The sequence below is a fragment of the Caretta caretta genome, chromosome 2 (genome assembly GCF_965140235.1).
Source record: "Caretta caretta isolate rCarCar2 chromosome 2, rCarCar1.hap1, whole genome shotgun sequence".
In the NCBI taxonomy this organism is placed as follows: domain Eukaryota; kingdom Metazoa; phylum Chordata; order Testudines; family Cheloniidae; genus Caretta; species Caretta caretta.
In genome coordinates, this window is record NC_134207.1 from 209,595,340 (window position 1) to 209,621,105 (window position 25,766).

General features: G+C 41.5%; 1 protein-coding gene across 7 annotated transcripts in view; it reads right to left on the bottom strand.

Moving 5' to 3' along the window:
• Positions 1 to 19,820, bottom strand: part of STK31 (serine/threonine kinase 31) — an 84,083-nt gene extending 64,263 nt beyond the window's left edge. For 4 of the 7 annotated variants that reach the window (XM_048838395.2, XM_075125789.1, XM_048838394.2 and 1 more), the window contains exons 1-10: positions 19,683 to 19,799; positions 18,464 to 18,502; positions 18,332 to 18,384; positions 16,404 to 16,502; positions 15,532 to 15,606; positions 12,139 to 12,297; positions 10,232 to 10,590; positions 7,117 to 7,312; positions 2,878 to 2,993; positions 1,531 to 1,690 (exon numbers count right to left, since the gene is read on the bottom strand). In XM_048838395.2, the coding sequence (XP_048694352.2) occupies positions 1,531 to 1,690; positions 2,878 to 2,993; positions 7,117 to 7,312; positions 10,232 to 10,590; positions 12,139 to 12,297; positions 15,532 to 15,606; positions 16,404 to 16,502; positions 18,332 to 18,384; positions 18,464 to 18,491 (1,245 nt within the window). In that variant the 5' untranslated portion in view covers positions 18,492 to 18,502; positions 19,683 to 19,799. Of the gene's footprint in view, positions 1 to 1,530; positions 1,691 to 2,877; positions 2,994 to 7,116; positions 7,313 to 10,231; positions 10,591 to 12,138; positions 12,298 to 15,531; positions 15,607 to 16,403; positions 16,503 to 18,331; positions 18,385 to 18,463; positions 18,503 to 19,299; positions 19,658 to 19,682 lie in introns of those variants that run through there. The other 3 variants (XM_075125787.1, XM_075125788.1, XM_075125790.1) reach the window with 3 other exon arrangements.
• Positions 19,821 to 25,766: the final 5,946 nt, after the last annotated feature.

Below are 25,766 nucleotides of genomic sequence, written 5' to 3' on the forward strand. Positions count from 1 at the left end.
ACCACTCCTCTCTTTGATTTCTCCCAATGCTGGAGCCATACATGGGGGACATGGAGAGGGGGATCCCCCTTTTCCACCCTGTCCTGCCCATCAATCACCAGTAAAGCACATAACTAGAACTTTCCCTGACTTGGGTCGGCTCCAATCAAGTTAACTGACGTAAAGAGACTGCCAATGGCTATGCTGGGTGGCATGCTCTCTCCTACACTAGATCACCACACCCATTTCTGTATCATTAACACTTTTGTTTTCTCCCTACTACACAGAGGGAACATAGAGCTCTCCTGTATTTAGCATACTGTCTCAAAGATCACTTGTGGGGTGTGACAGAGAGACACAATCTCCAACGTTATAGGAAACTAGTTTCAACTTTAATAACAACACAAAAGAGCCCTGAGCCTAGGAAGGTGTGTGTTTTGATGGCTAACACAACAAGAAGGGGCAAACAGCAGGGAGTGGATCCCATAAGACTGCCAGCCTCCTCAGAACTTCCAGGGTGGGCTTACGGTCTCACGGGATTTGGCACAAGATTTGCAGCCATGATAGGATCCCCGTGCTCAAGGCCACTTCTGTTTGCTGGCTTCCAGCAGTCAACCAACATTCCCTCCCTTATCTAGGTTGCTGCGGGCTGTGGTAGTCACCACTTTGGGGCTGGGAAGGAATGTTTCTACATACCATAAACTGGCCAAGGTTGGTGAGGTTTTCTCACCTTCCTCACAATGAAATCTAGGGGTTGAGTTTTGGGCAACCAGAGGGCTGGGATTCTCCCTGTCCCGGAGGGCAAAGTTTGGATCTATTGGAGAGACATTCACTTGCCACAACTTTTGGCAGGTACCCAGTGCAGGAACTTGCTGATTTAGGCTCCAGATCCAAAAAGGTAACATAGCAGCCTCCCAATGATGGGGCATGTGTCTAACCCCCAGAGGGCAAGTAGAAACCAGGGGCTAGGATACTACCGCAGGGGGACTGCCCCATCAATGTGCTTGATAGCAATGTTGGCTGGGGGGGAGAGGGGTGCCAAGGTCCCCTCTCGCCTCAACCACCAAAGGGGACATGCTAGAGAGCGAGTGGAGGCGCACAGAGAACTTCTTAGTTTGATGATTGGCTCCCTCTGTAGTGGGAGCCCCAAGAAAAGGCAAAAGATCAATGGGGTGCAAGTCACTGCACTGGACTGTTCCCCGATGGGAACCTTGGATGTAATTTGACTAATAAAGTTGCAGCCTGGTTAAAACCCATATCACATCTCTTCGCCTTCTGAGCAAGGAGCATACCAATAACCTTCACCTGCCATGTTCTAATGGCTCTGAATGCCCCAAAAGCCTCATTTAAGTCAGGAGTGTCAAAAGTTTAATTTTCTTCAAAATGAAGCAAACAATCCAAATTTTTCATTCCTGGAAAATGTTGCAGTTTCCCGAGGCAAGGTAGATTTTTCCATTCTCTATTCATGATACCACAGTTCACTTTATAAGACTAATGTACTCTATCAACATGCTATAAATTACCGCTCTGAGGAAAAAACATCCAACCCACCACATTTTTGCACAACTGAATCATCTCTTGAGCCAAGTTATATTCTGCCCAAATCTTCTCCAACTTTCCCAAGGAAGACGGAACAATGAGACACCTTTCAGTAACCTCCTTTACAGCTCTGAAGAGGTCATCTCCAAAATGAACATTCATATTTGCACACCTGGGTGGTGAGGAGAGAAAGAATTAAACAAGAATATTTAGCTGGAAAACACTTTTCTTCATAGCTTGAAACAATATTAGAACAATATTACTCAATAGTGGTGCACATAATTGTTTTTTAAAACCTGCCACATTAACCTAATTTCATATCCAATAACAGTGAGTCAGCAGAACTTTCACTTGTCCCTGCAGGTATTCTCACCCACTCCCATCTCAAAAAAGAAGATAATGAAACGGTATGACATCTGCCAGCAAGTAACACAATATTGCAGGAAGTAACAGGTATATATGAATATTCAATAGTATAAGAGGCTACACTTGCGTTTTCTCTCTTGCTCTGTGCTTTCTCATTCTCTCCCTTTATATTTTGTCTGTTCATTTTTCTTAGATTTATTCTCTACCCTAGGCACCTCTCTCTTTGAAAAGCTCATCCATTTTATCTCTTAAACACACTATAGTGACTTCCTTCTCACTAGAATTGATGTCACGTCTATCCTAGACTTCTCCCAGCACAGCCCCTTTCCACAGCTGCCCTGTACTGCTTCATTTTGTTTCACTCTGCAATCTACACACAACAAAAAGGCAACACAAAACAAAGCAGCACAGAGAGGGAACCACAGGAAAGACTTATGTCTACACTGCAATCAAAGGTGTGGCCACAGCACACTGCACCATACCTGAGTTAGCTCTGATCTAGCTAGCTTGAATAACAATAGTAGCATGCGCTCTTAAAGCCCATCCCAGATAGAGGGTGTGTAATTTGAATGGCTAGCCGATGATCAGCAGTGAAAGTATTTCACTGTGCTCATACTTTTTAACAACTTTAATCAGAAACTGCCTGAGGACTCTGAATAGGAATTTCAAGCTGTTTGCTATGATAGTAAGAAAGAAATACGAAGATCTTAACTAAAATCTTCAGATCTATCCAACCAACATTGGAAGGCAGGGACTAGTCTACCAACTTGACAGCTGGATACAAAAGCTGCAGATTTCAGTCAAGGATTGTAGTAGCAAGTCCAAAAGACTTCTCTACGGCTTTTCGTGTTAGTTTTGTTAAAAGGAAAATAGCAGAATAAAATAATGACTACAAAAATTAAAACTGAATGAGGGAACAAATAGCATGCACTCATTTTAAAAGAAAAAAATACAGCAGTGGTAATTTGGTACAGTTAAAAAACGTGCACATACCTAACTTCTTTCAGTACCTCAACCTGGGCAGCCAAACTTCTCAGTTTAGTTCCTACATACGTATGCAGAGTTTCCCCCAGATGTTTAAGAGTTTCCTTAGATGCTTCCTTTTCTTCCTGCATTATTGATTTTTTGGCGGGTGGGGACAGAGAAGGGGTGACAAAGGACACAAATAATGGTTAAATCATTGGCCTAGATTACTAAAACACAGTATTATTGGGATTTTTAACTAGAAATGAAATACAGACATGTCTGTGCCCAGCACAGACAAAATGGCTATATATGATCATGTACCTATGGTGGATGAAAATAATGGTTTTAAAAAATTATATTTTTGTATTTAAATATTGCTAGTTCTTTACTTTCTTCCCCTTTTAGTCTTAAATCGTTGAAGGAGATGCTTTGTACTTCTTCCGTTTCCTAACTGTTTGCAGAATTTCAGATTTTATTGAGATTTTCCTCCCACTAAGAAATATTACACTTAAAACGCTCATCGATGCTGAAAAAAACAAGTCCAGGACCCCATTAACATTTTTACTGTCCGAACACCACAAATGCAAACACCAATTGATAAGCAAATACCCTGTGCTATATTTGCAATCAATATCACTCTTCCAATATACTGAACTTCCACAAATCAATAAAGATGAAAAAAACTCATACCAGGCTACACTCCTTGATCAGGGTTTGCAGCGAGCAGTTAACTGGACTTGTGCACATAAATCATTTAGGTGCTTTTAAAAAAAATCACACTCAGGCTTCTAAATCCATGTCTTGGCACCTAATTTTATCCTATTTTTGAAAACTTTGGTGTATGTATATTTAAACAGTTAACCATGAAAAGTTATTTAGAAGCTTATTTTGAACACAGAAATTTTGTTTTGAAGGGTCAAAGGCTAAGTACAGTTTTTAATAAAAGCAATTTAGCCCTGGACGCTGCAAATACTTATGCTCATTAAAATGTCATCAACAGGAACATCTGTAAGTAAATTATATACCTGCATAACTATTAGCAGGATCAGGTCCTTTACTTTCAGCTTTTTTTTCTTTTTTTGGGGGGGGGGGGGCACGGAGGGGAGGCCTGTACCAGTTTTGTAAAACTTAAATAAGATACCCTACTAGGAGTGCCATTCAGAACAAACAGCATATATAGTTGAGTTCATATTAAATTTTAATCTAAAGTTGCAATAATAATCATTTTCCAATTAGTTTTTGAAAGCCTCAAACTGATATAAATCAAGAAGATTTTTTAAAATCAATTATCTAAATTGCTCCACCCAGCATGCAGCCATGGGAAGGGAAGACTTGTCTTTTATGTACTATGTCACAACCTTTTAATTTAAACATGGTTATGTCCTCAAGGAAACAATTCTGAAGAACTTAGAGGAGAAGAAAGTGACCAGGAACAGTCAGCATGGATTCACAAAGAGCAAGTCATGCCTGACTAATCTAATTGCCTTCTATGACGAGATAACTGGCTCTGTGGAAAAGGGGAAAGCAGTGGACGTGTTATTCCTTGACTTTAGCAAAGCTTTTGACACTGTCTCCCACAGTATTCTTGCCAGCAAGTTAAAGAAGTATGGGCTGGATGAATGGACTATAAGGTGGATAGAAAGCTAGCTAGATTGTCGGGCTCAACGGGTAGCAATCAATGGCTCCGTGTCTAGTTGGCAGCCAGTATCAAGTGGAGTGCCCAAAGGGTCGGTCCTGGGGCCGGTTTTGTTCAATATCATCATTAATGATCTGGAGGATGGCGTTGACTGCACTCTCAGCAAGTTTGCAGAGGACACTAAACTGGGAAGAGAGGTAGATATGCTGGAAGGTAGGGATAGGATACAGAGGGACCTAGACAAATTAGAGGATTGGGCCAAAAGAAATCTGATGAGGTTCAAGAAGGACAAGTACAGAGTCCTGCACTTAGGACGGAAGAATCCCAAGCACCACTACAGACTAAGGATCGAATGGCTAGGCAGCAGTTCTGCAGAAAAGAACCTAGGGGTTACAGTGGACGAGAAGCTGGATATGACTCAACAGTGTGCCCTTGTTGCCAAGAAGGCCAATGGCATTTTGGGATGTATATATAGGGGCATTGCCAGCAGATCGAGGGATGTGATCGTTCCCCTCTATTCGACATTGGTGAGGCCTCATCTGGAGTACTGTGTCCAGTTTTGGGCCCCACGCTACAAGAAAAATGTGAAAAAATTGGAAAACATCCAGCAGAGGGCAACAAAATTGATTAGGGGGCTGGAACACATGATTTATGAGGAGAGGCTGAGGGAACTGGGATTATTTTGTCTGCAGAAGAGAAGGATATGGGGGGATTTGATAGCTGCTTTCAACTACCTGAAAGGGGGTTCCAAAGAGGATGGATCTAGACTGGTCTCAGTGGCACCAGATGACAGAAAGAGGAGTAATGGTCTCAAGTTGCAGTGGGGGAGGTTTAGGTTGGATATTAGGAAAAACTTCTTCACTAGGAGGGTTGTGAAGCACTGGAATGCGTTACCTAGGGAGATGGTGGAATCTCCTTCCTTTGAGGTTTTTAAGGTCAGACTTGACAAAGCCCTGGACGGGATGATGGAGTTGGGGACTGGTCCTGCTTTGAGGAGGGGGTGGATTAGATGACCTCCTAAGGTCCCTTCCAACCCTAATATTCTATGATTCTATGCATGATTAACACAAAAAGGCACTCAACCTTTCATCTTAGGAAGTGAGAAGAAAGCCAGCAGAACTCTTAGAAGGCAGAGATTCTATCTCCTTTAAAAGGGCTCATCTGTACTCCAGGCATTCAAACAACTTCACTTACAGGCCACTGGCTGCCACCTTGTTTGTTAAGGGGTATGCGTACACTGCAATTAGACACTTCCAGCTGGCCCATGCTAGCTGACTCAGGCTTCCACAGCTCAGGCTAAGAGGCTGTTTAATTTTGGTGTAGACATTGGGCTTGGGCCAAACATCTACACCACAATTAAACAACCCCTTATCCCGAGCCAGAGTCCACTGGTACCGTGGGTTTTTAACGGCAGTGTAGACATACCAACGTTACTCCGACTTATCTGGAGTTACGAAGATCTGATAAAAACGAGTACTACTTGTGGCACCTTAGAGACGAACAAATTTATTTGGGCATAAGCTTTCATGGGCTAAAACCCACTTTGAGTTTTAGCCCATGAAAGCTTATGCCCAAATAAATTTATTAGTTTCTAAAAGTGCCACAAGGACACCTCATTGTTTTTGCTGATACCGACTAACACAGCTACCACTCTGAAACCTGTCAAAGATCTGATAGTATCTTCAGAGGACAGAAGCGCTGGTGATGACTTTTGCATACTGATCAGTCATGGAGAGATGAGGCAAGAAAAGCTGCCCTCCTAAAGAGAGGCAATTCACCACAGGATATGGCAGTGCTACTGGGCAGCAAAGCTGGGTCTGAACATTCCTGCTCCCTCTCACTTGCACTCCCAGTCCTGAGTTCTCCTCCCTGTCTGTTTCAGTTTGATCTGCTGTCCAGTAGGAACGGGAGAGGAGACAGGCGCCTGTGTGCCAGTTACTCTATCAATACCCCAAAACCTGTATTCACAGTGGACGATTGGCCTCCACAAATGCACATCTCTGGAAGAATGGGACGTAGACACGCACCCACCTCAACTGCCCAACCTCAAGGAATCAGATCAAAGGTAACCAGCTCTTTCAACAGTTCTGAAATGTACATATCTCATGTTATTCAAACCTGAGCTAACACAAGATTCATTTAACATAGGAGACACGCTCTCATTTTGATAATTTGGGTCAAGCATCTTCTTTCACACCATATTCCACTTATCCATTTTCAAAATCAATCAGTAAGTCTGGTACTAAGTACTATGTTTCTCAATTAGAACAAATATCTTTTACTGTGGAGTATAACACACATACACTTGTGTTTTATTTGGCACCACAGTTAGAGAAGCAATCTATTTCATCCAGTTATGTGACTCAAGTTGTGGATGAGTCAACATAATCTGATGTTTTCAAAGCCAACGTGACCTCTCCTCTGTACGAAAGAAGTTTCAGTCTATATGCCAGAAGCAAGATTCAGTCTACTGTGGAAGACAGATTTCCATAGAAATTAATCAGATAAGCCTATTAGACAGGTGAGTAAGTATCCTACTACAGCAAGATTATGAAGTTTCCAATCTAAAGCAATCTTGATGGTGAGGATGGAAAGGGCACCAGGAGAATCTTCCTCGCTTTTTCACGTACCTGCACTTGATGGTTCAGCTGTGCAATCGTCGATTCTAGTTCTTTATAATTGTGGAGGAGAATGTGATTCTCCTCCTGGAGAATCTCTTTCTCCTTTTTGAGCTTTTCATTCTCTTCAATCAGTTTCTGATCCTGTTTTATTTTTGCCAAACTGATGTTTGACCCCATAATAAAGTCACAAGCCATCAATTTTTCCCTATTAAAAATAAATGAATATTAACAGAATCAAGATGCTTATTTTAGAATGGTACGACAATTCTTTAATCATGACTGTCAAGAACACCTTAGTCATACAGATCAAGAATAGAAATCTATTGTATAAGCAATTATACATGATTAAATTATGCCACATCTCTTTGGAAGTGTGACCTTCCCACGCTGGTCTTCAAACAGATTTGTATACATCAATGAAAAAAGGCACACACACCCCTTTATTTGGTTTCACTTGCTTGGGACAAACCTTCTTCTACATTCAAGTATTTTCAGTAAAAGATTTTAAATCTAATTCCTCTCTCTTCCCCCTGCCCTCCCAAAAAACAAAAGACTCAGTACATCACATGCTGCACTGGGAAGTCTAAACCTGCTGTAACTCAGATTTTCTGTCTGTAAAATGGACCCAAGCACTTTACAATTAGTGGTCATGTGTAAACCTCTACAAAGATGGGCAAGAAATATTATCCCCCATATCTAAGAACAGTGATTTGAAACAGTTTATCAGAGATCAAAGATCTCAGTTCTGTTCCCACCTCAGCCATAAACTACCTTGTGACCTTGGGTATGCCACAACCTCTTTGTGCCTGAGTTTCCTTCATGGGCATATATGTACAAAAGACCTCATTAAATAAAGTTTAGGATATGCATAGTATTATTAAAAACAGCCCTGGGAATGGGAGGAAGTAAAAAGCTAGGATCTCCTTTCTACCCAGAGGTGCCCATTTCCCTAGGCCAGTCTGGACATTATGGAGGACAATGCTGCTGCAGCAGGAAGGAAGAAAGAATGGATTGTTTACCAGACCCTGAGCTTCTCTAAAATTCAGGAAACAGTGCTGGCTACTTCAAAGCAATTCAGGGATGAGGCGGTTTACTATCAAGCTAACTGAGCTGCATTCCAAATTAGGGTCCCAACAAACATCAATGTGCACAAACATCCTGGTGTTCCAGAATGTGATCTTGCAACACATAACATGGGGGAAGTCATGCCCTTAGATGCTTCAGTGATGGGCTCTCTATAAAATTCCTAAATAGACAGAGGAGATCAGGAAAATATGAACAGCCAGTGAAATTCAAATATATATATTTTTAGAAGACATTAACTTATTCTGCTGTCTAATATTTTCGGTTGCTGAGCAGCATCTTTCCCACCCACATTCCCCTTCTTCAGCAAATTGTAACCCTGGAAACTCTAGTTACGACGAGTGTCTTTTTAAAGATTTATGACCAACATCACCAGCTCTTGTCACTGTAAGCACAAGAGGTACAGACACATACTTACTTCCAGTTATAGTACTTGGCTTTATTTCATCTGAGCATAGCTCTTGTACTCCCTTCCCCAACAGACAAAAGATATACTTTTATACTCTATTTTTAGACAGTGAATTTTTTTAATATTCAGGAAAATTAACATGGACTGACTAAATCAGGTAAGCTCCAGCGCAAGTAACCAATATGCTCTATCACAAGCTGAAAACAACATGTGTGAGTGCATACTTATATAATGTATAAATGTGTTGTCTCTTTTGCAAAACTATGGCAGGGAACCTATGCTTTGCAACTTCAATCCTCAACTAAACCTTTGCACATCATCTTCTCCCTTACCTTGGAACCACTGTCCCAACTTTCATCAATGTTTCTTAACAGCCAGGCCCCAAGCTCTTCCAAGAGCAAGGGGGAAGGGGGAAGAAGGGACGGACATTCTTCAGATAGTTAATACATAGAGAATTAGCTGTGCTCTCACTGCATGACCCCTCTCTCTCTCTCTCTGCTACACAAGTGTGCAGATTAATAAAATAGTAAAGATAAGAGTAATAACACTGAAGAGAATAAAAGCTCAAATGAAATGAGTCACAGAGAAGAACCATCTTTAATAAGAAAGACAAGTTTCAGCTAGAGAAAATAAAAACAATAATTAAGAGTATCAGGCAAAGATTTGAAATGTGTCCAGTGATTCTGGATGACCAACTTGAAAGCCCTTAAAGGGGCTGGAGTTTCCTACACGGTGCACTTTCCTACACTAAGCACTTTCTCAAGAAGGATGGAATCTTTCTTTTTTTTAAAATACCTAAACGTAAAGAAGGAAAGAAAATGAAGACACGAAAGAGGAGTGAATTAGGAGATGGAAGAGAACAATTTACCATGCCTTCTATATTTGGTTCTATTGGATGCCAAAAAATTTCTGTTTTCCAACCTGATTCTGTACAGACCTCTCTTCGGAATTGTGTAAAGACTTTTGGCCTGATTTTCATACCAGGCTTCCTTTTTTGCAGGGTCAGTTTTGTACCCACGTCCACAGGTCATTCATAAATTTCCCTTGCAATTCACGGCAGCAGTAATATACAGTGGGAGAAAGAGACACCATGTGTACATAAACACAGCCCAGTTTCAAAAAGCCAGCCCTTTGAGTGCGAACTCCAATTTAATCAATCATTTAGAACAGGCTATCTTTATAACTCATTATGTTGCTAGAAAGCCCAAAAGAAGTGCAGCATTTTTAAAACTAATAATATTTTTGTACCAATTATAGTTTGTTGTATGATGGCAGTAACATCTCTTGCTTTCTAGTATATGCAGAACATATGGCTTTTGGGATTAAGCAAAGACAAGGCACATAAATGGCTTAATCTCTGCAGCGATTTATTGTTTTGTGCACTATAGAATAATAAAAGTTATCCCTTAACTAACCATTGGACATATAATCCACAAAAAAATTCCAAAATGTTCTCTTTAGTAAATGGAGCTTTTAGGAGACAAAACATCCACTTAGCAAGGGCTGAAATTTATTGTCTTTAGTTGCTCACTTTTTGCTTTTTCCACTTTCCTCTCCTACATACACACTGCTCAGTAATGAGTCTATATCAAAACAGTGACACATTCACTATCAGACTCCACGCTGTCTTACTTCGCAAAAGGCATATGGTTCCCAGTATGATTTTCATTCCTCATATTGGTACCTATCTGGTCACCAAAACGCCCTTTCAGTCGATTGGATACTGAAGGGTTGGGTCTGTTCTCCCATGCTGGAGCTGTAACTTTTGCATTCCAGGGTTTGTACGGAACGACATCTATTTTTTTCTCTTTGCAGTTGTTAGCATTTATAGGGGATTTGCATTTTTCAGCAAACCCCTTCTTAGCCACCTCTTCCCCAATATCCACTTTTCCATACTCTGCCTGGGCAACAACGGTACCATCCTGGTATGTGGCTTTGTGTCGCATTTTTATTTCTTTTTCAAAAATTAAACTGCATAAGAACTTTCTCCCCTGTAAAATAAATGTACAGAAGTTATAAAACTGCTCATAGTGAATAGTTTCTCTTTGCTTAACTCAACTAACTTTCCATCAGCAAACAGATCTGTTGAAGACTTCAGTGGAGCCTAGAGGAGTTAGACTTTCAATGGAAGTTGGGCACCAAACTACATTAGGCCACTTTGAAAATCCCAGGCCAAATATTTAACAGCATTATAAAAAGGTTAACCATTCAGTAATACAGGAAAAGATATTATAAATAATAATGTGATTTGTGCCATTCCTCTAACCCCTTCCCCCTGCCATTTTAGCTGTCAACATTTTATCCACATTGGTCAGAGTCACTTAAATGAAATGGCTACAGCTGAACCACAGCACTAAATATCTCCCATTTAAATAAGTCCTTACTACTACAGAGCAAATTATATAAAAATGCATGATCAGCTACATATCCACCACTGGAAATGGAATGCAAATGTAATTACATTACTACATATAAAAATCTACATTGTGAATATCAAAATTGAAATGTCAAGACTGAAAAATCAAGCATTCAAAAGTTAGGAAATGTCAATCAAACCAGAAATGATAGTTTGATTGCTAGTGTCAGACACTGGCAGCTTTGAAGGCTGAGACGAATGGGATGTGGTACAGCCCTTCAAAAAAGTGGCTGAAAACAAGCTGAAAACAACTTAACAGAGAAAAAACTACCCTTAACTCAGTCATTTCTTGGAATAAGCTGTTTTTGCTGATTTTTTTTTTGGGGGGGGGGGGGGGTTTGAACAAATTCAGCCTGAGGCAGAGAGCAGATATGGAAAAATTTAGCCCTAACAGTTAAAGTTTGGCACAATTATAAGTAACTGGAAACAGTGGGTTACAATGGAATTTGTTAGGCAGCCTTTACTAGAGGCATTGTTACTACCTCCAACTATAAGATTAACAACAATCTCCAGATTCTCCTCTAAGCCACCAGTTGAATGTATAAGTGCCAAAGACGAAGCAAATTCACGCTCACTGATGGCAAGAGGGCAGGTATTTTCTAGTTCCATCCATCAACCCAGCATTCTTTCCTCTGAATTTAATTTATTTAAATATTTCCTGTGGCACTCATCATCATCATCCCTGAGCAACTCACAAACATCAATGGATTCATGATCCACTCCAACAGGGAATACTTCCCTGTTGATTTAGGGAAGTATTATTTTCTGTTAAAGATGGACACTGAAACAGAGAGAGAGAGCCATATCACTTAGTCAAGGTCAGAGAGTTTGTGACAGAGCCAGGAACAGAACCTAGAGCTCCCAAGACCATCCTTCATCTACTACTGGCTATCTAGATAGCATCTTCACTGATTTTTTTTAAGATGCCCATTTTGGCTTTTAAAGTTCATTAACAGTGAGAGATGTGACTATCTTACAGATATCCCCCATGAGTCTCAGCTTGATGGGTAAAGACATTCTCCCCATTCATCTTTTATGGATTCCTAAGCATGAAAATTTGTAGATAGTTGGCTTTATGTGTTACACAGTTCATCATCCATGCATTTAGAAGTCTATCACTTACCTGGTCAAATTGATTTAAATCTTGGTCAGGAGGAATCTGTAGTCCCCAGAGTCTATACTTTTTAGCAATGCTGGGAAACTGCAAGTTCTTTGGAATCTCAACTATTTCTGATCGATTTAGAATCTCAGAATTTCCATAATCAATGTATAATACTTGACACTGTGGCAATAATATAAAACATAAATAAGCATAGCTGCTACAAGTCTACTAAGTAATATGTATTAAAGTATACAGTACTTAGAGGACTATATATCACTTGTGATGCTAGTGTGTGAGTCCTAAAGGGAGTTCTACATCTGATCAAGGGCAACATACAGAAAAGATAGCTACGCCCTTATAGAAGCAAACCTACTAGGTAGGAGAAGTCACAGCTCAAACTATCCCATCAAAACTGAAAATTAAAATAAAATCTTAATTTACAAATATAAAATTTGTTGTCCTAAGTTACTGTGACATTTTTATGGTCAGCATAATGTGTTTTCAAGGTCAAAGCTCTTCCATTTTCTGTTTAAAAATCCTGAACATTTATTCGCAAAAAGAAAAGGAGTACTTGTGGCACCTTAGAGACAGACTAACACGGCTGTTACTCTGAAACCTGAACATTTATTATCCTCATCTCTTCCAGTGTAAATCTATTCTCTATACAGAATAATCATTGTTCATAGCACCCCTTACCTTAAGCTGTGAACAATGATGTCATTTAGAGGAAGCAACTGTCACCTCTCCTCAAGTACAAAACTATCAATTTCAGTGCAACAAGCTCCCAATTGACAGGTGTCAAAAGACCTTGACAAACAACTAAGAAATAGCTTACAGTTTCAATATATGAAGAAAAAATGGTATCAAATATTAAAAAAACAACACAGTAAGATAGAGATACAAAAGGCAATAAGCGTGCCTGAAATTACAATGGGCTTATCAAAGGAAATCTTTGGCAGTTTTATTCTAATATCTTGCATAAACAGCTAAATATTTACTAAGTAAGTATACGATTTAAAAAAATTCTGAACAATCTTTATAAATATCCATTCGTTGTTTCATGAGTCCACTTCAGCCCATTCAAGTCTCACAGTGCAGGCTACAGTTTTTGTGGTATTTCCAAGAAGGAGATATATTTGATGATTAAAAGCAGGTCTGAAAGCAGGACATTTCAAAGGTTAAGCAAGTTCCATGGTGTTTTTACAATTTGCTTATGTTAATTCAACAGCTCATGTACCAATGTTTTTTAAATGAAAAAACACATTCAGTCTTACTTTTCTTCTAATAATTAAAGTGCTGGCTTGCTAGCAGCTTGAGTTTTTGGGAAGGAAGTATATGTATTGGTATATGTATTCATATTACATTTGGAGTCTGGGATGCAGGAAGGGGGAGGGGTCTGCATTTGGGGGGCTCTGGGCTGGGGGTGCAGGCTCTGGGGTGGGGTCAAGAATGAGGGTTTGGGGTGCGGGAAAGGGTTCCGGGTTTGGGGGGGGGGGGACTCAGTGCTGGAGCAGGGGATAGGGGCACAGGGTTACCTCCGGCGGCTCCCGGTCAGCAGCGCAGCCTGGGTGCAGAGGCAGGCTTTCCGCCTGTCCTGGCACCGTGAACCGCATTGTGCCCTGGAAGTGGCCAGCAGCAGGTCCGGCTTCTAGGCAGAGGCACGCAAGCCTCGGGGTGGGAGCAGCACACGGAGCCCCGTGGCCCCCTGCCTAGAAGCCAGAGCCGCTGCTGGCTGCTTCCAGGATGCAGCGTGGTGTCGGAAAGGTAGGCACTAGCCTGTCTTAGCTGGGCAGCACCGCCAACAGGACTCTTTAACATCCCAGTCAGCGGTACTGACCAGAGCGACCCAGTGCCTTACATGCCGCAACCCAGTACTGGGTCGCGACCCAAACTTTGAAAAACACTGAGTTAGGGAAAAAATCCCTAATGTAGCACCTCACTCTAAATTTAAACTTTATTTTTAAGAACAAAACAGCTTTTCACTGATAATTTTTCCAGTTTTAAATCTGGCTATGAAATGACATAGGAAAAGTTGTGAAATCAGACTGTCTTTGAGTGCAGAGGTGAAATTAAAGGAAGCTCCCAAATCATGTGGACATCACCATTTCAAGTGAGGGTAATAAATCTCTTGTGTTTGGACATCAAAATTACTAAACAACCCTAGCCTGGGAGCTTTTAAAAAAAAAAAAGGGGGGGGGGCAGGGGGAGGCGGCACCTGAAAGCCATCAGTTTCAGCTCTAATATTATTTCAGTGAATGTTATCAGCCAGATCCCAACTCCCATTTTCTCTTCTTGGAAGTTCTGAAGTGAAATGGTGCTGCTTGATAACCCTGGCAAGTGTGCATGTATGACTTCAAAAGGTATACACAAACTGTGCCAACCTTCCCATCAACTTAAAGCTTCCAAAAGGACTTATCACTTTAACACATGGGTGGGCAAACTTTTTGGCCTGAGGGCCACATCTGGGTATGGAAACTGTATGGCGGGCCATGAATGCTCACGAAATTGGGAGTTGGAGTGCGGGGGGGGGGTGAGGGCACCGGCTGAAGGTGTGGGCTCTTGGGTATGGCCAGAAATGAGGAATTCAGGGTGTGGAAGGGGGCTCTGGGCTGGGGCAGGGGTTTGGGTGCTCTGGGGTGGGGCTGGGGATGAGGGGTTTGGGGTGCAGGAGGGTGCTCCATGCTGGGATTGAGGGGTTCGGCGGGCGGGAAGCGCATCAAGTCCGGGCCAGGGGGGGTGAGGGCTCCGGCTGGGGGTGCGGGCTCTGGGGTGGGGCTGGGAGGTTTGGGGTACAGGAGGGTGCTCCAGGCTGAGACTGAGGGGTTCAGAGGGCAGGAGGGGGATCAGTGCTGGCGCATGAGGTTCGGGCATGGGAGGGGGTCAGGGGTGCAGGCTCCAGGCACTGTTTACCTCAAGCAGCTCCTGGAAGCAGTGGCATGTCCCCCCTCCGGCTCCTACGTGGAGGTACAGCCAGGCGACTTTGCGTGCTGCCCCATCTACAGTCGCCACCACTGCAGCTCCCATTGGCCATAGTTCCCAGCCAATGGGAGCTGCAGAGCTGGCGCTTGGAGTGGCAGCAGTGTGCGGAGCCCTCTGGCTGCCCCTACATGTAGGAGGTGGAGGTGGGACATGCTGCGGCTTCCAGGAGCTGCGCAGAGCACGGCAAGCCCCTGATCCTGCTCCCCGGCGGGAGCTCGAGGGCCAGATTAAAAGGTCTGACAGGCCGGATGCGGTCCACGGGCCGTAGTTTGCCCACCCCTGTTTTAACGTATGCCCCAGGCAAGTAACCACAGATTTAGATTTTTTTTAGGCAACGATACGCCTCAGAAGTATATCATTTTTTGTTTCCATATATTTGCTTTTAAAAGTGATTCAGCAGTAAAGAACAATAATATCCTTAAGTGTATTTCCTGCCTTTTCATCACTGATCACTTGCTGTACTTTGCATCTATACCAGCATTTATCTTCAGAAAAACATCCACCGTAGATCTGTAGATCAGAAGAGAAAGTGGCATTCTATAAGCATAAGTGCACCTCAAAATTATATACCACAGTCCATTACAACACTTATTTTTCAAAAGTTTGTAATCTGGATATTTGCACAATATTGAAACAAAGTGGCAGTTCACCTAACTCAGTATCCTGTCTCCTATGTTAGCATATGCTGCATGCTTCAAAATATATAATCCTCAATAGATCTTGTTACACAATACGATACTTTGAAGAAACGTTTTATCATGCTGCAAAACATGTTATGTATTGGATTCATGGAGCTTTTGCTATGTGCCATGCTACAGAGTTTTACAGACAATACTAAATAAATAATAAATAAAAATAATAATAGACATGAAGAAGGTAAATGCCAACCACAATATCGTAGAGATTTCTGGATTTTATTTTTTTAATGAAATCAAAAAGGTGATCATAAGAATAATCTAATTTACCTGCACAACCATATGCAGTTCAGGAGATGAGGTAGTCTACTATGAAGCAAGTTATAGGTAAACTTAAGTAGCATAAGTGTGGGCATGCGTACTTTTTTCATGTACGTATATAAAGATATACGTACACACACACACCCTAGAAAATTTTCACTATTGCTCTATTTTGCATTTTTCCCCCCCCGAGTATCTGGGATTTATCTTTTAATTGACAGAATAAAAGTTATATTACAAAAAATAATAAAAAAAAAAATCTAAGAAATCAGTTGTGTAGAATAAAGATTTTTACATATGTGTAAAAAAACTATAAATTCACACACTCGACACGTACACACCCCCCTTTACCTTAGTAAAATCAGGATTGCCAAAAACTGAGTTGGCCTGAGGACAAACTTCAGCCAGTGCACGACTTAATTTCAAGATGTCATTATTTCTACTGATGTTCTAAGAAGTAGGAGGGGAGAGTAAAAAGTGTTAGCTATCATTTGAAAGCCTTTAAACATCTGTTTCAAAAGCCAATAAATAAGTCAAAACATCTACTAATCCTGACACCACTGCACTGCCCTGACAAGTTTCACCTTCTAAATCTTGAACTGTATATACAAGCTTGTTTGCAATTTATTTCCAACACTGGAAAGCGACTTTCAGGGGTTAGGGAACATACTGTGGTGAGATGTCATTCTAGCAGAAAATTGGTCTGAAAAAAATATTTACTTTAACAGCTTAACTTTTTTTTAGACATTTTGTGAAAATGACAGTCATAAGACCTTGCAAAAATCTGATTTTAAAACTCATATAATGTAAGCATTCATGTATTTTTGGGACGAAGTATGTAGCACTCCTCTTCCAACGTTATGGGAAAAGGTCACAACTTTTTTATATCTTGTTTTCCTACTTGTAGGAATAACTGTTTGGTTTGACTGATGTGAACAAGTCCTTTTAATTGTATTTTGGTCTATCAAGTTGTAAAAACCTGTATCAACTACAGATGATGAGACATCTATTTTATTTTAAGTTCAAAGTGTAGAAAATAAAGAGTGTGGAGAGGGAGAGAAAAAATTAGTGTAATAAAAATGACTTTTGCTTATCCACTAAAAGAATAGCAGGGTACAGAACACTAGAAAAATTCTTGGATTAAGTGCAGAATGAATAAATTCAAATTCTAAAGAAGGAAATTATTACTAGTGATAGCTCTAATGATCTCCTTAGAAGAAAACAGTCAATGCATAAATTTATAAGTAGTTTAAATAAACTCATGTATCATAATGAGTCTGTGAGTACACATACAGTTAAGCCAATACTTGAAAAGACTTCCAAGTAATTAAGAATACTGTAATTAAAAAGGACACCATCAACATGATATCTAGTGAATTAAAAAAAAAAGTTAAAAGCAATTTCAGGTAGCACATCTGCCACTGAGTCCCCCTACCAGTTTTGGGTTTTACAATCATTTACTCTATTTTAAGTGTTGCTTTTCCTGCCACTGTGTGCCCACATGAAGAATTAGGGATATTGGCCATATACAGGAAAGTGAAACTAACTATAAACAAAGTCCTGTCAAATTCACAAAGTAAAAACAAGACAATCTGAATATTTTTCCTAATTTTTCAGTTATCTTAAGTGTTACTTGTAACACCACACACCTGACAAAACACATGCATCACCTACATCCCCAAAAGATAGCATGTCCATTGTTTAAAGTTATGTACCTGGGGATGGGCAACACAGACCAAGTTCTCATTAAAAGCCACAAAAAGTTACAGAAACCTCCAACCTGGTGTGCTGTTTCCCATTCTAACTTGAGAATCACAATAGATTTTTCCATTATTTTTGGTTTGTCAGAATGTTAAAGTTAGTCATGTTAAAAGTTTAAAGGCCCCAAGATCAACTTTCCATACTATTCCTGATCCAACACTGATAGTTCTAACATTCAAGCTTTTATGTAGGACCTACTGTACACTGAATAGAGTAAGTCCATGCAAAATCCAAGTTGGTTGATGGTCAGTAGTTTTCTAATCCAATTCAGAAGGCAATATGTGACTCCTGTTTATGTCAGTATTAAGCAACTGAACAGCTGGATGGAATATTTTAACCACATTGTTGGATGTTCAACTTTGGAGCCTAAGGAGTCTGTTTTTTACCCCAAGTCCCATTCATATATCCATCAGGCATTTCAAATTTTGTGTAAGTACATCCCTGCCATTTTTGTGTGAAACTAGAACAAACAAACACCTTATTGGAATATCTTATTCAAGAAGGTTTTTTTACATCACCTGCGCCCAAAATGTCACAGCGTCTTCAACGTGACAACCAACCACATCTCCAACTGGGAGGGAAAAAAAAATATTTTAAATCAATTCTGAATTTCAGTGTTAACAAAGAAACAATCTATTTTCCTTCAGTACCTTTATTGTATTCTGTGTCTTCATCCATTACGACAAATCCTGAAACAATACAAAACATCTAGAGTTTAACCTAATAGTAGAAATTAAGGAACAAATAACCACTTTACTAGTAAAATCAATCTGGAATTCACGGAGACATGCATGGAGCCACACAATGACATTTTCCAGTCTCTTTTCAGACTTTAAATGCAATTTAATTACACTGTAGATCTGGAAATAGAATCTGTCCGCTAAATAGTGCGATCAGAACCAACAATGGAAGGAGAGGACATTTTTCCTAAAGACATCAAAACTAATAGCGGCGCCATTCTCCTCTCCTCCCCCAATATATATGAGAGAGCAGAGGGCTTTGTTCTAAGAACTGTATTTAATAACCTGGAGGATTTTTCCCTGATTAGAATTGTATGAATATGGTTTAGGATCGCCTAATAGCATCTAAATGTTACCATCAAATCTACAACTGTGTGTAAAGAGGGCATATTTTAAGCATGGCCCTATGGAAACAACAACTTTGTACTGTACTTCTGATCTAGATGGCAAAATGGCAGCTTCCCCAGAGAAAATCCTGCTTTACCTAAACTGTTGCTAGTATAGGTACAACTGTAGCGTGGAAAAAGTCTAATGGTCGTCAAGAAATCCCATCAATAAAGAATTATCTGTTCATCTTAATAGTCCTAAACCACTGACTCAACTGCCAACTTCCAGAAAATACATTCAAGTGTCTGATCATTAATCTGCATTTCAACTTTTTCCAGTTGGGCCTTCATCTGACTATGGCAGCTCCACCAGTACAAGCTCCAAGCTGACCTAGCATGGTTTACAGCAATGCAGTTTACCGTGATTTGAAACCAACTGGTTTTTACAGGGAAAGGGCCCCTGCAGCCTGGTTTTTAAGTGCTGAACCCCAGGCTGCTGTGAGCATTTAGTGGGAGTGGATCCTGGAGACCCGTGGCCTCTTGCCGGGGGCCTGGCTCCCAGAACTCATGCAAGAGGAGTTGCAAAAAGCCGTCTCCGCTGCTGCCCTTCACACCAACCCCAGTGCCGCAGGCCAACGGGAAGAAGCATGCCCTGGTCTTACACCACCCATGCCCCAGCACATATTGCACCCGATCCCCGGAGACAGCGGCCAGGATTAACCCCAGGAGCGCTGCACCGGTCCCGACACCGAGGAGCCAGCCCGTGGCTGCAGGTATCGGATGCGGGGACGGGGGAAGGTTACCCGCAGCGCGCGCTGCCAGCCCCCCGCGCACGTGCAGCGTCAGCCTGCAGAGGCAGCCGGGCCGGGAGACTCACACACACCCGCCTACCCCGCCACCGAGGGAGGGACCGCGCCCCTTCCCGCCCTGCGCATACGCACGGGAACCCGCCCACGCCACGCCGGTGCCCGCTCTCACGAGACGCGTCAAGCGGCGCGCGCGCCGGGGGCGAGATGCTGAGAGGCCTCGTGGGGCTGCGAGGCGGGAAGGTCGCTGCCGTCAGCGGCTCCGCGCCTCTGGCTCCGCCGCGGGCCTCTGGCCTCAGCGGGGGCTGCGCTAGCAGGGGCGAGGGGCAGAGACCAGGGGGCGGCTTCGCGTCCCTGTCACCACGGGGATTTAATTCAGAAACAGAACAAATATGTGGATTTTTTAAAAAATCCTCTTCCCCGCCCACACCAGCAACGGGCTTCGCACCACCCCTAGCACGAGGCCGTGCCTGGTGGTATCCCCCGCCCGACACTGCTGCCCCGCATGGCCCCGGCTTCTGCCCACCTGGTTCGCCAGCGCATGGCAGCCTCCCTTACAAGTCTCTCCCCTGCAGTGTCACTTCCCAGCACCCGCTCCCCCGCCCACCCTTCGGCAGGCGCCTGGATCTCTCTTCTGAGCCCTTCCCTGGCGTGTCCCTTACAGAAGATGCTCCTTCCAGTTTGAAAGTCTTTGCTTTAATGTGGTGTTACATCCGTGCTTAATGTAGGGTAGCTAACCCTCTGGCATTGTCCTGGCGTCTCCAGGAGCTAAAGTGTGCATAATTAAATCTTCAGTCAAAGATTATGTGGTGAGGAGACCTCCAGGAATACCTCCAACCAAAATTGGCAACCCGAATACTTAACCCTGGGTGTGACACAGAAGGCACTGTGGCAGACACACTGCCTGACGCTCATGATCACGAGAGGTCAAATGTAACTGCCATGTTTATGTTGTGGATGTTTTTGTGAAAAATACAGCAGTTTTTTTACTTGACCAGAAGAACAACTCCTACTAGTAGACAGAAATGTTATCTCCTCTTCAGGGAGACAACAGGCTTTTTCTTTTCTCTATGTTTGTACAGCACCCAGCACAAGAGAGCACTACCATAACATAAATATTAACTGAAACTACCCTGTTAAAAGTTCCCATACAAGTATGTTCTCATACAATTAATCTTTTCTTTTAAAAGAAAAATATTAAGACTCACACCTCAGAAACTCATCACTATCTTAACATGTCTCATCCTGATTGCATACAGGAAAAGAACCCCTGGATAATACTGTAAAAGAAGAGCATGGAAACCTCTAATCATGTAAAAACTCACACATGACTAGACAACAGGACCCAGTACAGGCTGATGATTTGGTTTCCATTTTTGGAATATGAATAAAATAACTTAATGGAAGCAGTCAGACTCCTAGATAAATATTTCTTGTACACTCTTGTCCAGATAACATATGAATGTGTGTTGCTCTGATCTCTGATTTCTCTTCTACTAGCTGTGAAATAATTATTTTATATACTCAGTTGATTTATAATTGTGTTGCTTTGTTATCGCCTATCATTTTTTTAAATAATTAACATTAAAAAAAGGATGGACAGGTGCTAGTAAGTCTGAAACCAGTTAGGGCAGAATATGGAAGGCTCTGTGGTTCCTGAATTCTGAAGATGGCTTTTTTTCTTTTTAAGTTCTGGCTATATGCAAGAAGCAGACATGCCTCCAGAATAGGTTGTCCTGTTCCACAGCCAGTGTCTGCATACAGCTATCCAGCACATGTGCTTTGGCAGGCTATGGATATTTTTTAGTGGAAAAGACCCCATTGTTAGCATGGCTGTACTGATTTGTTTAAAAATGGGTCCCTCAGTCACACTTTAGATATATACATACATGATACGTCTTTTAAATTAGACAACTGGAATTCAGTCTTGTATTAAACAATGTCCTAGCAATGATGTAAAATTTAGAACTCTAATTTTATCCTACCAAACAATCTCTTCCAAGCAACCAGAGTTATTTTTCAGATGAGACATTCCAGAAACCCTAAACACACATAGACCCCAATTCCCCAGACAATTACACATGCACAACTTGCCTTTAAAAATGGACAGTGTAAATTAAAAAAAAACAGTTATGACTAGGTATCTCTACTTGAGGTGAGATTGCATAATTACTCATCCTACATTTTTAAAAAATCCCTGAGATAAAAGCTTTAGGAGTGGGAATGGTTACATATATTGGTTAAAAGTCATCAAAGCAGTGGTGGTTTTACCCTATTTATAGCATAATAAAGGCAAAAGGTTTTATTTTATTAGAAAGAAAACTATTTGAAAAGCATTCTTCAGGGCTGATTAAGGGTTGTGAAATGTATTGAATAGCACCACTTCCAGGATAGCAAGACACCTCTCCCACTCCAGATTCCTTTGAATTAGCCACAAACTTTTAATAAGTCCAGGTGAATAACAGAGGAATTCACAATAGTACACTGATGAGTACATTAAAGTGCCTATAAAGAACTAATGTAGCTGGTCTGACAACTTCAGAGTGCGCTGGGTGAGTTCCAACGAGACTAAGGGCATGTCTACCCAACAAACTTAAGTCAATTTAAGTTATGTTGATGTAAAGCCACCACTATAATTAAACCACTGGTGCATGTCCACACTATGCTCCTTGTGTCGGTGAACAACATCCACATTAGCAGCACTTAAGAACATAAGAACAGCCATACTGGCTCAGACCAAAGGTCCATCTTGCCCAGTATCCTGTCTTCCAACAGTGGCCAATACCAGGTGCCCCAGAGGGAATTAACGGAACAGGTAATCATCAAGTGATCCATCCCCTGTCGTCCATTACCAAACAGATGCTAGGGACATCATCCCTGTCCATCCTGGATATTAGCCATTGATGGACCTATCCTTCATTAACTTATCTAGTTATTTTTTGAACCCTTTTATAGTCTTGGCCTTCACAACATCCTCTGGCAAGGAGTTCCACAGGTTAACTGTGCGTTGTGTGAAAAAATATTTCCTTTTGTTTGTTTTTAACCTGCTGCTTATTAATTTCATTGGTGACCCCTCATTCTTGTGTTATGAGAAGGAGTAAATAACACTTGCTTATTTACTTTCTCCACACCGGTTATGACTTTATAGACCTCTATCATATCCCCCCTTAGTCATCTCTTTTCCAAGCTGAAAAGTCTTATTAATCTATCCTCATATGGAAGCTGTTCCATACCCCTAATAATTTTTGTTGCCCTTTTCTGAACCTTTTCCAAGTCCAATATATCATTTTGAGATGGGGTGACCACATCTGCATGCAGTAATCAAGATGTGGGCGTACCATGGATATGTATAGAGGCAATATGATATTTTCTGTTTTATTTTCTCTCTCTTTCTTAATGATTCCCAACATTCTGTTCACTTTTTTGACTGTCCCCACACACTGAGTGGATGTTTTCAGAGAACTAGCCACAATGACTCCAAGATCTCTTTCTTGAGTGGTAACAGCTAATTTAGACCCCATCATTTTATATGTATAGTTGGGGTTATGTTTCCTAATGTGCTTTACTTTGCATTTATCAACTTTGAATTTCATCTGCCATTTTGCTGCCCAGTCACCCAGTTTTGTGAGATCCTTTTATAGCTATCCACAGTCTGCTAGGGACTTAACTATCTTCAGTAGTTTTGTATCCTCTGCAAATTTTGCCACCTCACTGTTTACCCCTTTTTTCAGATCATTTATGAAAATGTTAAATAGGACTGGGCCCAGTATTGACTCCTGGGGGACACCACTGTTTCCCTCTCTCCATTCTGAAAACTGACTGTTTATTCCTACCCTTTGTTCCCTATCTTTTAACCAGTTACCAATCCATGAGAGGACCTTCCCTCTTATCCCATGACAGCTTGCTTTGCTTAAGAGCCTTTGGTGAGGGACCTTGTCAAAGGCTTTCTGAAAATCTAAGTTTACAATATCAACACGAGCTGCTGCCAGAGGGGGTGCGGATCGCTTTTGGGAGCTGCCCGAGGTAAGCACTGCACCCCTCACCCTCTCCTGCACCTCAACCCCTTACTCCAGCCCAGACCCAGCAAACTCCCTCCCTGAGCCTGCCCCTCTGCACCGCCTCCTGTACCCCAACTCCCTGCCCCAGCCCAGAGCCCATACCCAACGTAACTTGTGTCAATCAAAGTTTGTGGTATAGACAGGGCCTTACAAAGAGCTCTTCTTCAGGTCTGTGAAAGGTACTCAGAATGTCAAAGCTAGATACAAAGTGGAACAGATTCTTTAGCATAAGTAGTTAACACATATTGTAAAAAGAAAAGGAGTACTTGTGGCACCTTAGAGACTAACCAATTTATTTGAGCATAAGCTTTCGTGAGCTCACTTCATCGGATGCATACTGTGGAAACACATTGTAAGAGACCATTCAAGGTGAAGTGGCCAGTTAACGCCTCTGCAGCCATAGGACAAAAAGGGGTGTGTTGGGGGAGTTAGTCGGTTACAGAGTGTTGTAATAAGCCATAAATCCAGTGTTTTTATTAAATCCATTATTTTTAGTGTCTAGCAGAGTTATGAATTTAAGCTTCCAGACTCATCTTTTGAAGGTACACTCCCCATTTTTTTATTCTTTGACTGCAAGGATGTTAACAAGACACTTTGAATGGTCTCTTAGAGTATGTATCATAGGGGCCAACTTCTCCTGGTGCTGATGGGTGCTCCAGCCTCGAGCACCCACAGAGTTGGTGCCTATGCTATGCATTAATTAACTTGCTGAACAGTCTATTCCACTTTGTATTTAACTCTGACACTGAGTACCTTTCCCAGACCTGAAGAGCTCTCTGTAAGGTCAAAAGCTTGTCTCTTTTACCACCAGAAGTTGATTCAATACAATATTACCTCACCTCCTTGTGTCTCTAATATCCTGGGACCCACACAGCTACAACATTGCAAACAAAGGATAAGAAAGACATTTTAAAATGACAGGTTTCAGAGGAACAGCCGTGTTAGTCTGTATTCGCAAAAAGAAAAGGAGTACTTGTGGCCCCTTAGAAACTAACCAATTTATTTGAGCATAAGGTTTCATGAGCTACAGCTCACTTCATCGGATGCATCCGTTGCATCTGATGAAGTGAGCTGTAGCTCACGAAAGCTCATGCTCAAATAAATTGGTTAGTCTCTAAGGTGCCACAAGTACTCCTTTACATTTTAAAATGGCAATGAAAAACCCACTTAGGCCTTGTCTACACTGCCACTTTACAGCGCTGAAACTTTCTTGCTCAGGGATGTGAAAAACCAACCCCCTGAGTGATGCAAGTTTCACCGCTGTAAAGTGGCAGTGTAGACAGTACACCAGCACTGGGAGCTGTGCACCCAGCACTAGTAGCTACTCCCCTCATCGGGGTGGGTTTTTTACAGTGCTGGGAGAGCTCTCGCCCAGCGCTGTTGCCATGACTACACAACCACATTAAAGTGCTGCCACGGCACGCTTTAATATTGGTAGTGAAGACATACCCTTAGTTTGCAATACCCACTTTGAAGATTAAATTTAGTGTCTTTCCCTATTTTTCCTTTTTTAATTACAAATTGTTTCCTTCCCCCAATTTCTAGTGAGCCTAAAATGAACATAGGTTTCAGAGTGGTAGTCGTGTTAGTCTGTATCAGCAAAAACAACGAGAAGTGCTTGTGGCACCTTAAAGACTAACAAATTTATTTGGGCATATTTGGGAGTTGGGAGTATATATATATATATTGCTTACTGTATTTTTCATTCCATGCATCTGATGAAGTGGGTTTTAGCCCACGAAAGCATATGCCCAAATAAATGTTAGTCTCTAAGATGCCACAAAGACTCCTCATTGTTTTCAAAATGAACATGTAACTTCATGTTTACTTCAAAGTTTCTGCATGAGCATAGCATACGTTGTAGTGCTTGTTCATGAGATAGCACTGTGCTAGAATCAACAGGGGGAGCTTAAATTCATCTTCAGAAGTCCCACATAAAAGTTAGCTATTTTTATTTTAAAAATTCTCAGCAGCAGAGATTTTTAATATATATTTATATTTAACATTAAATGGATATGGGCTA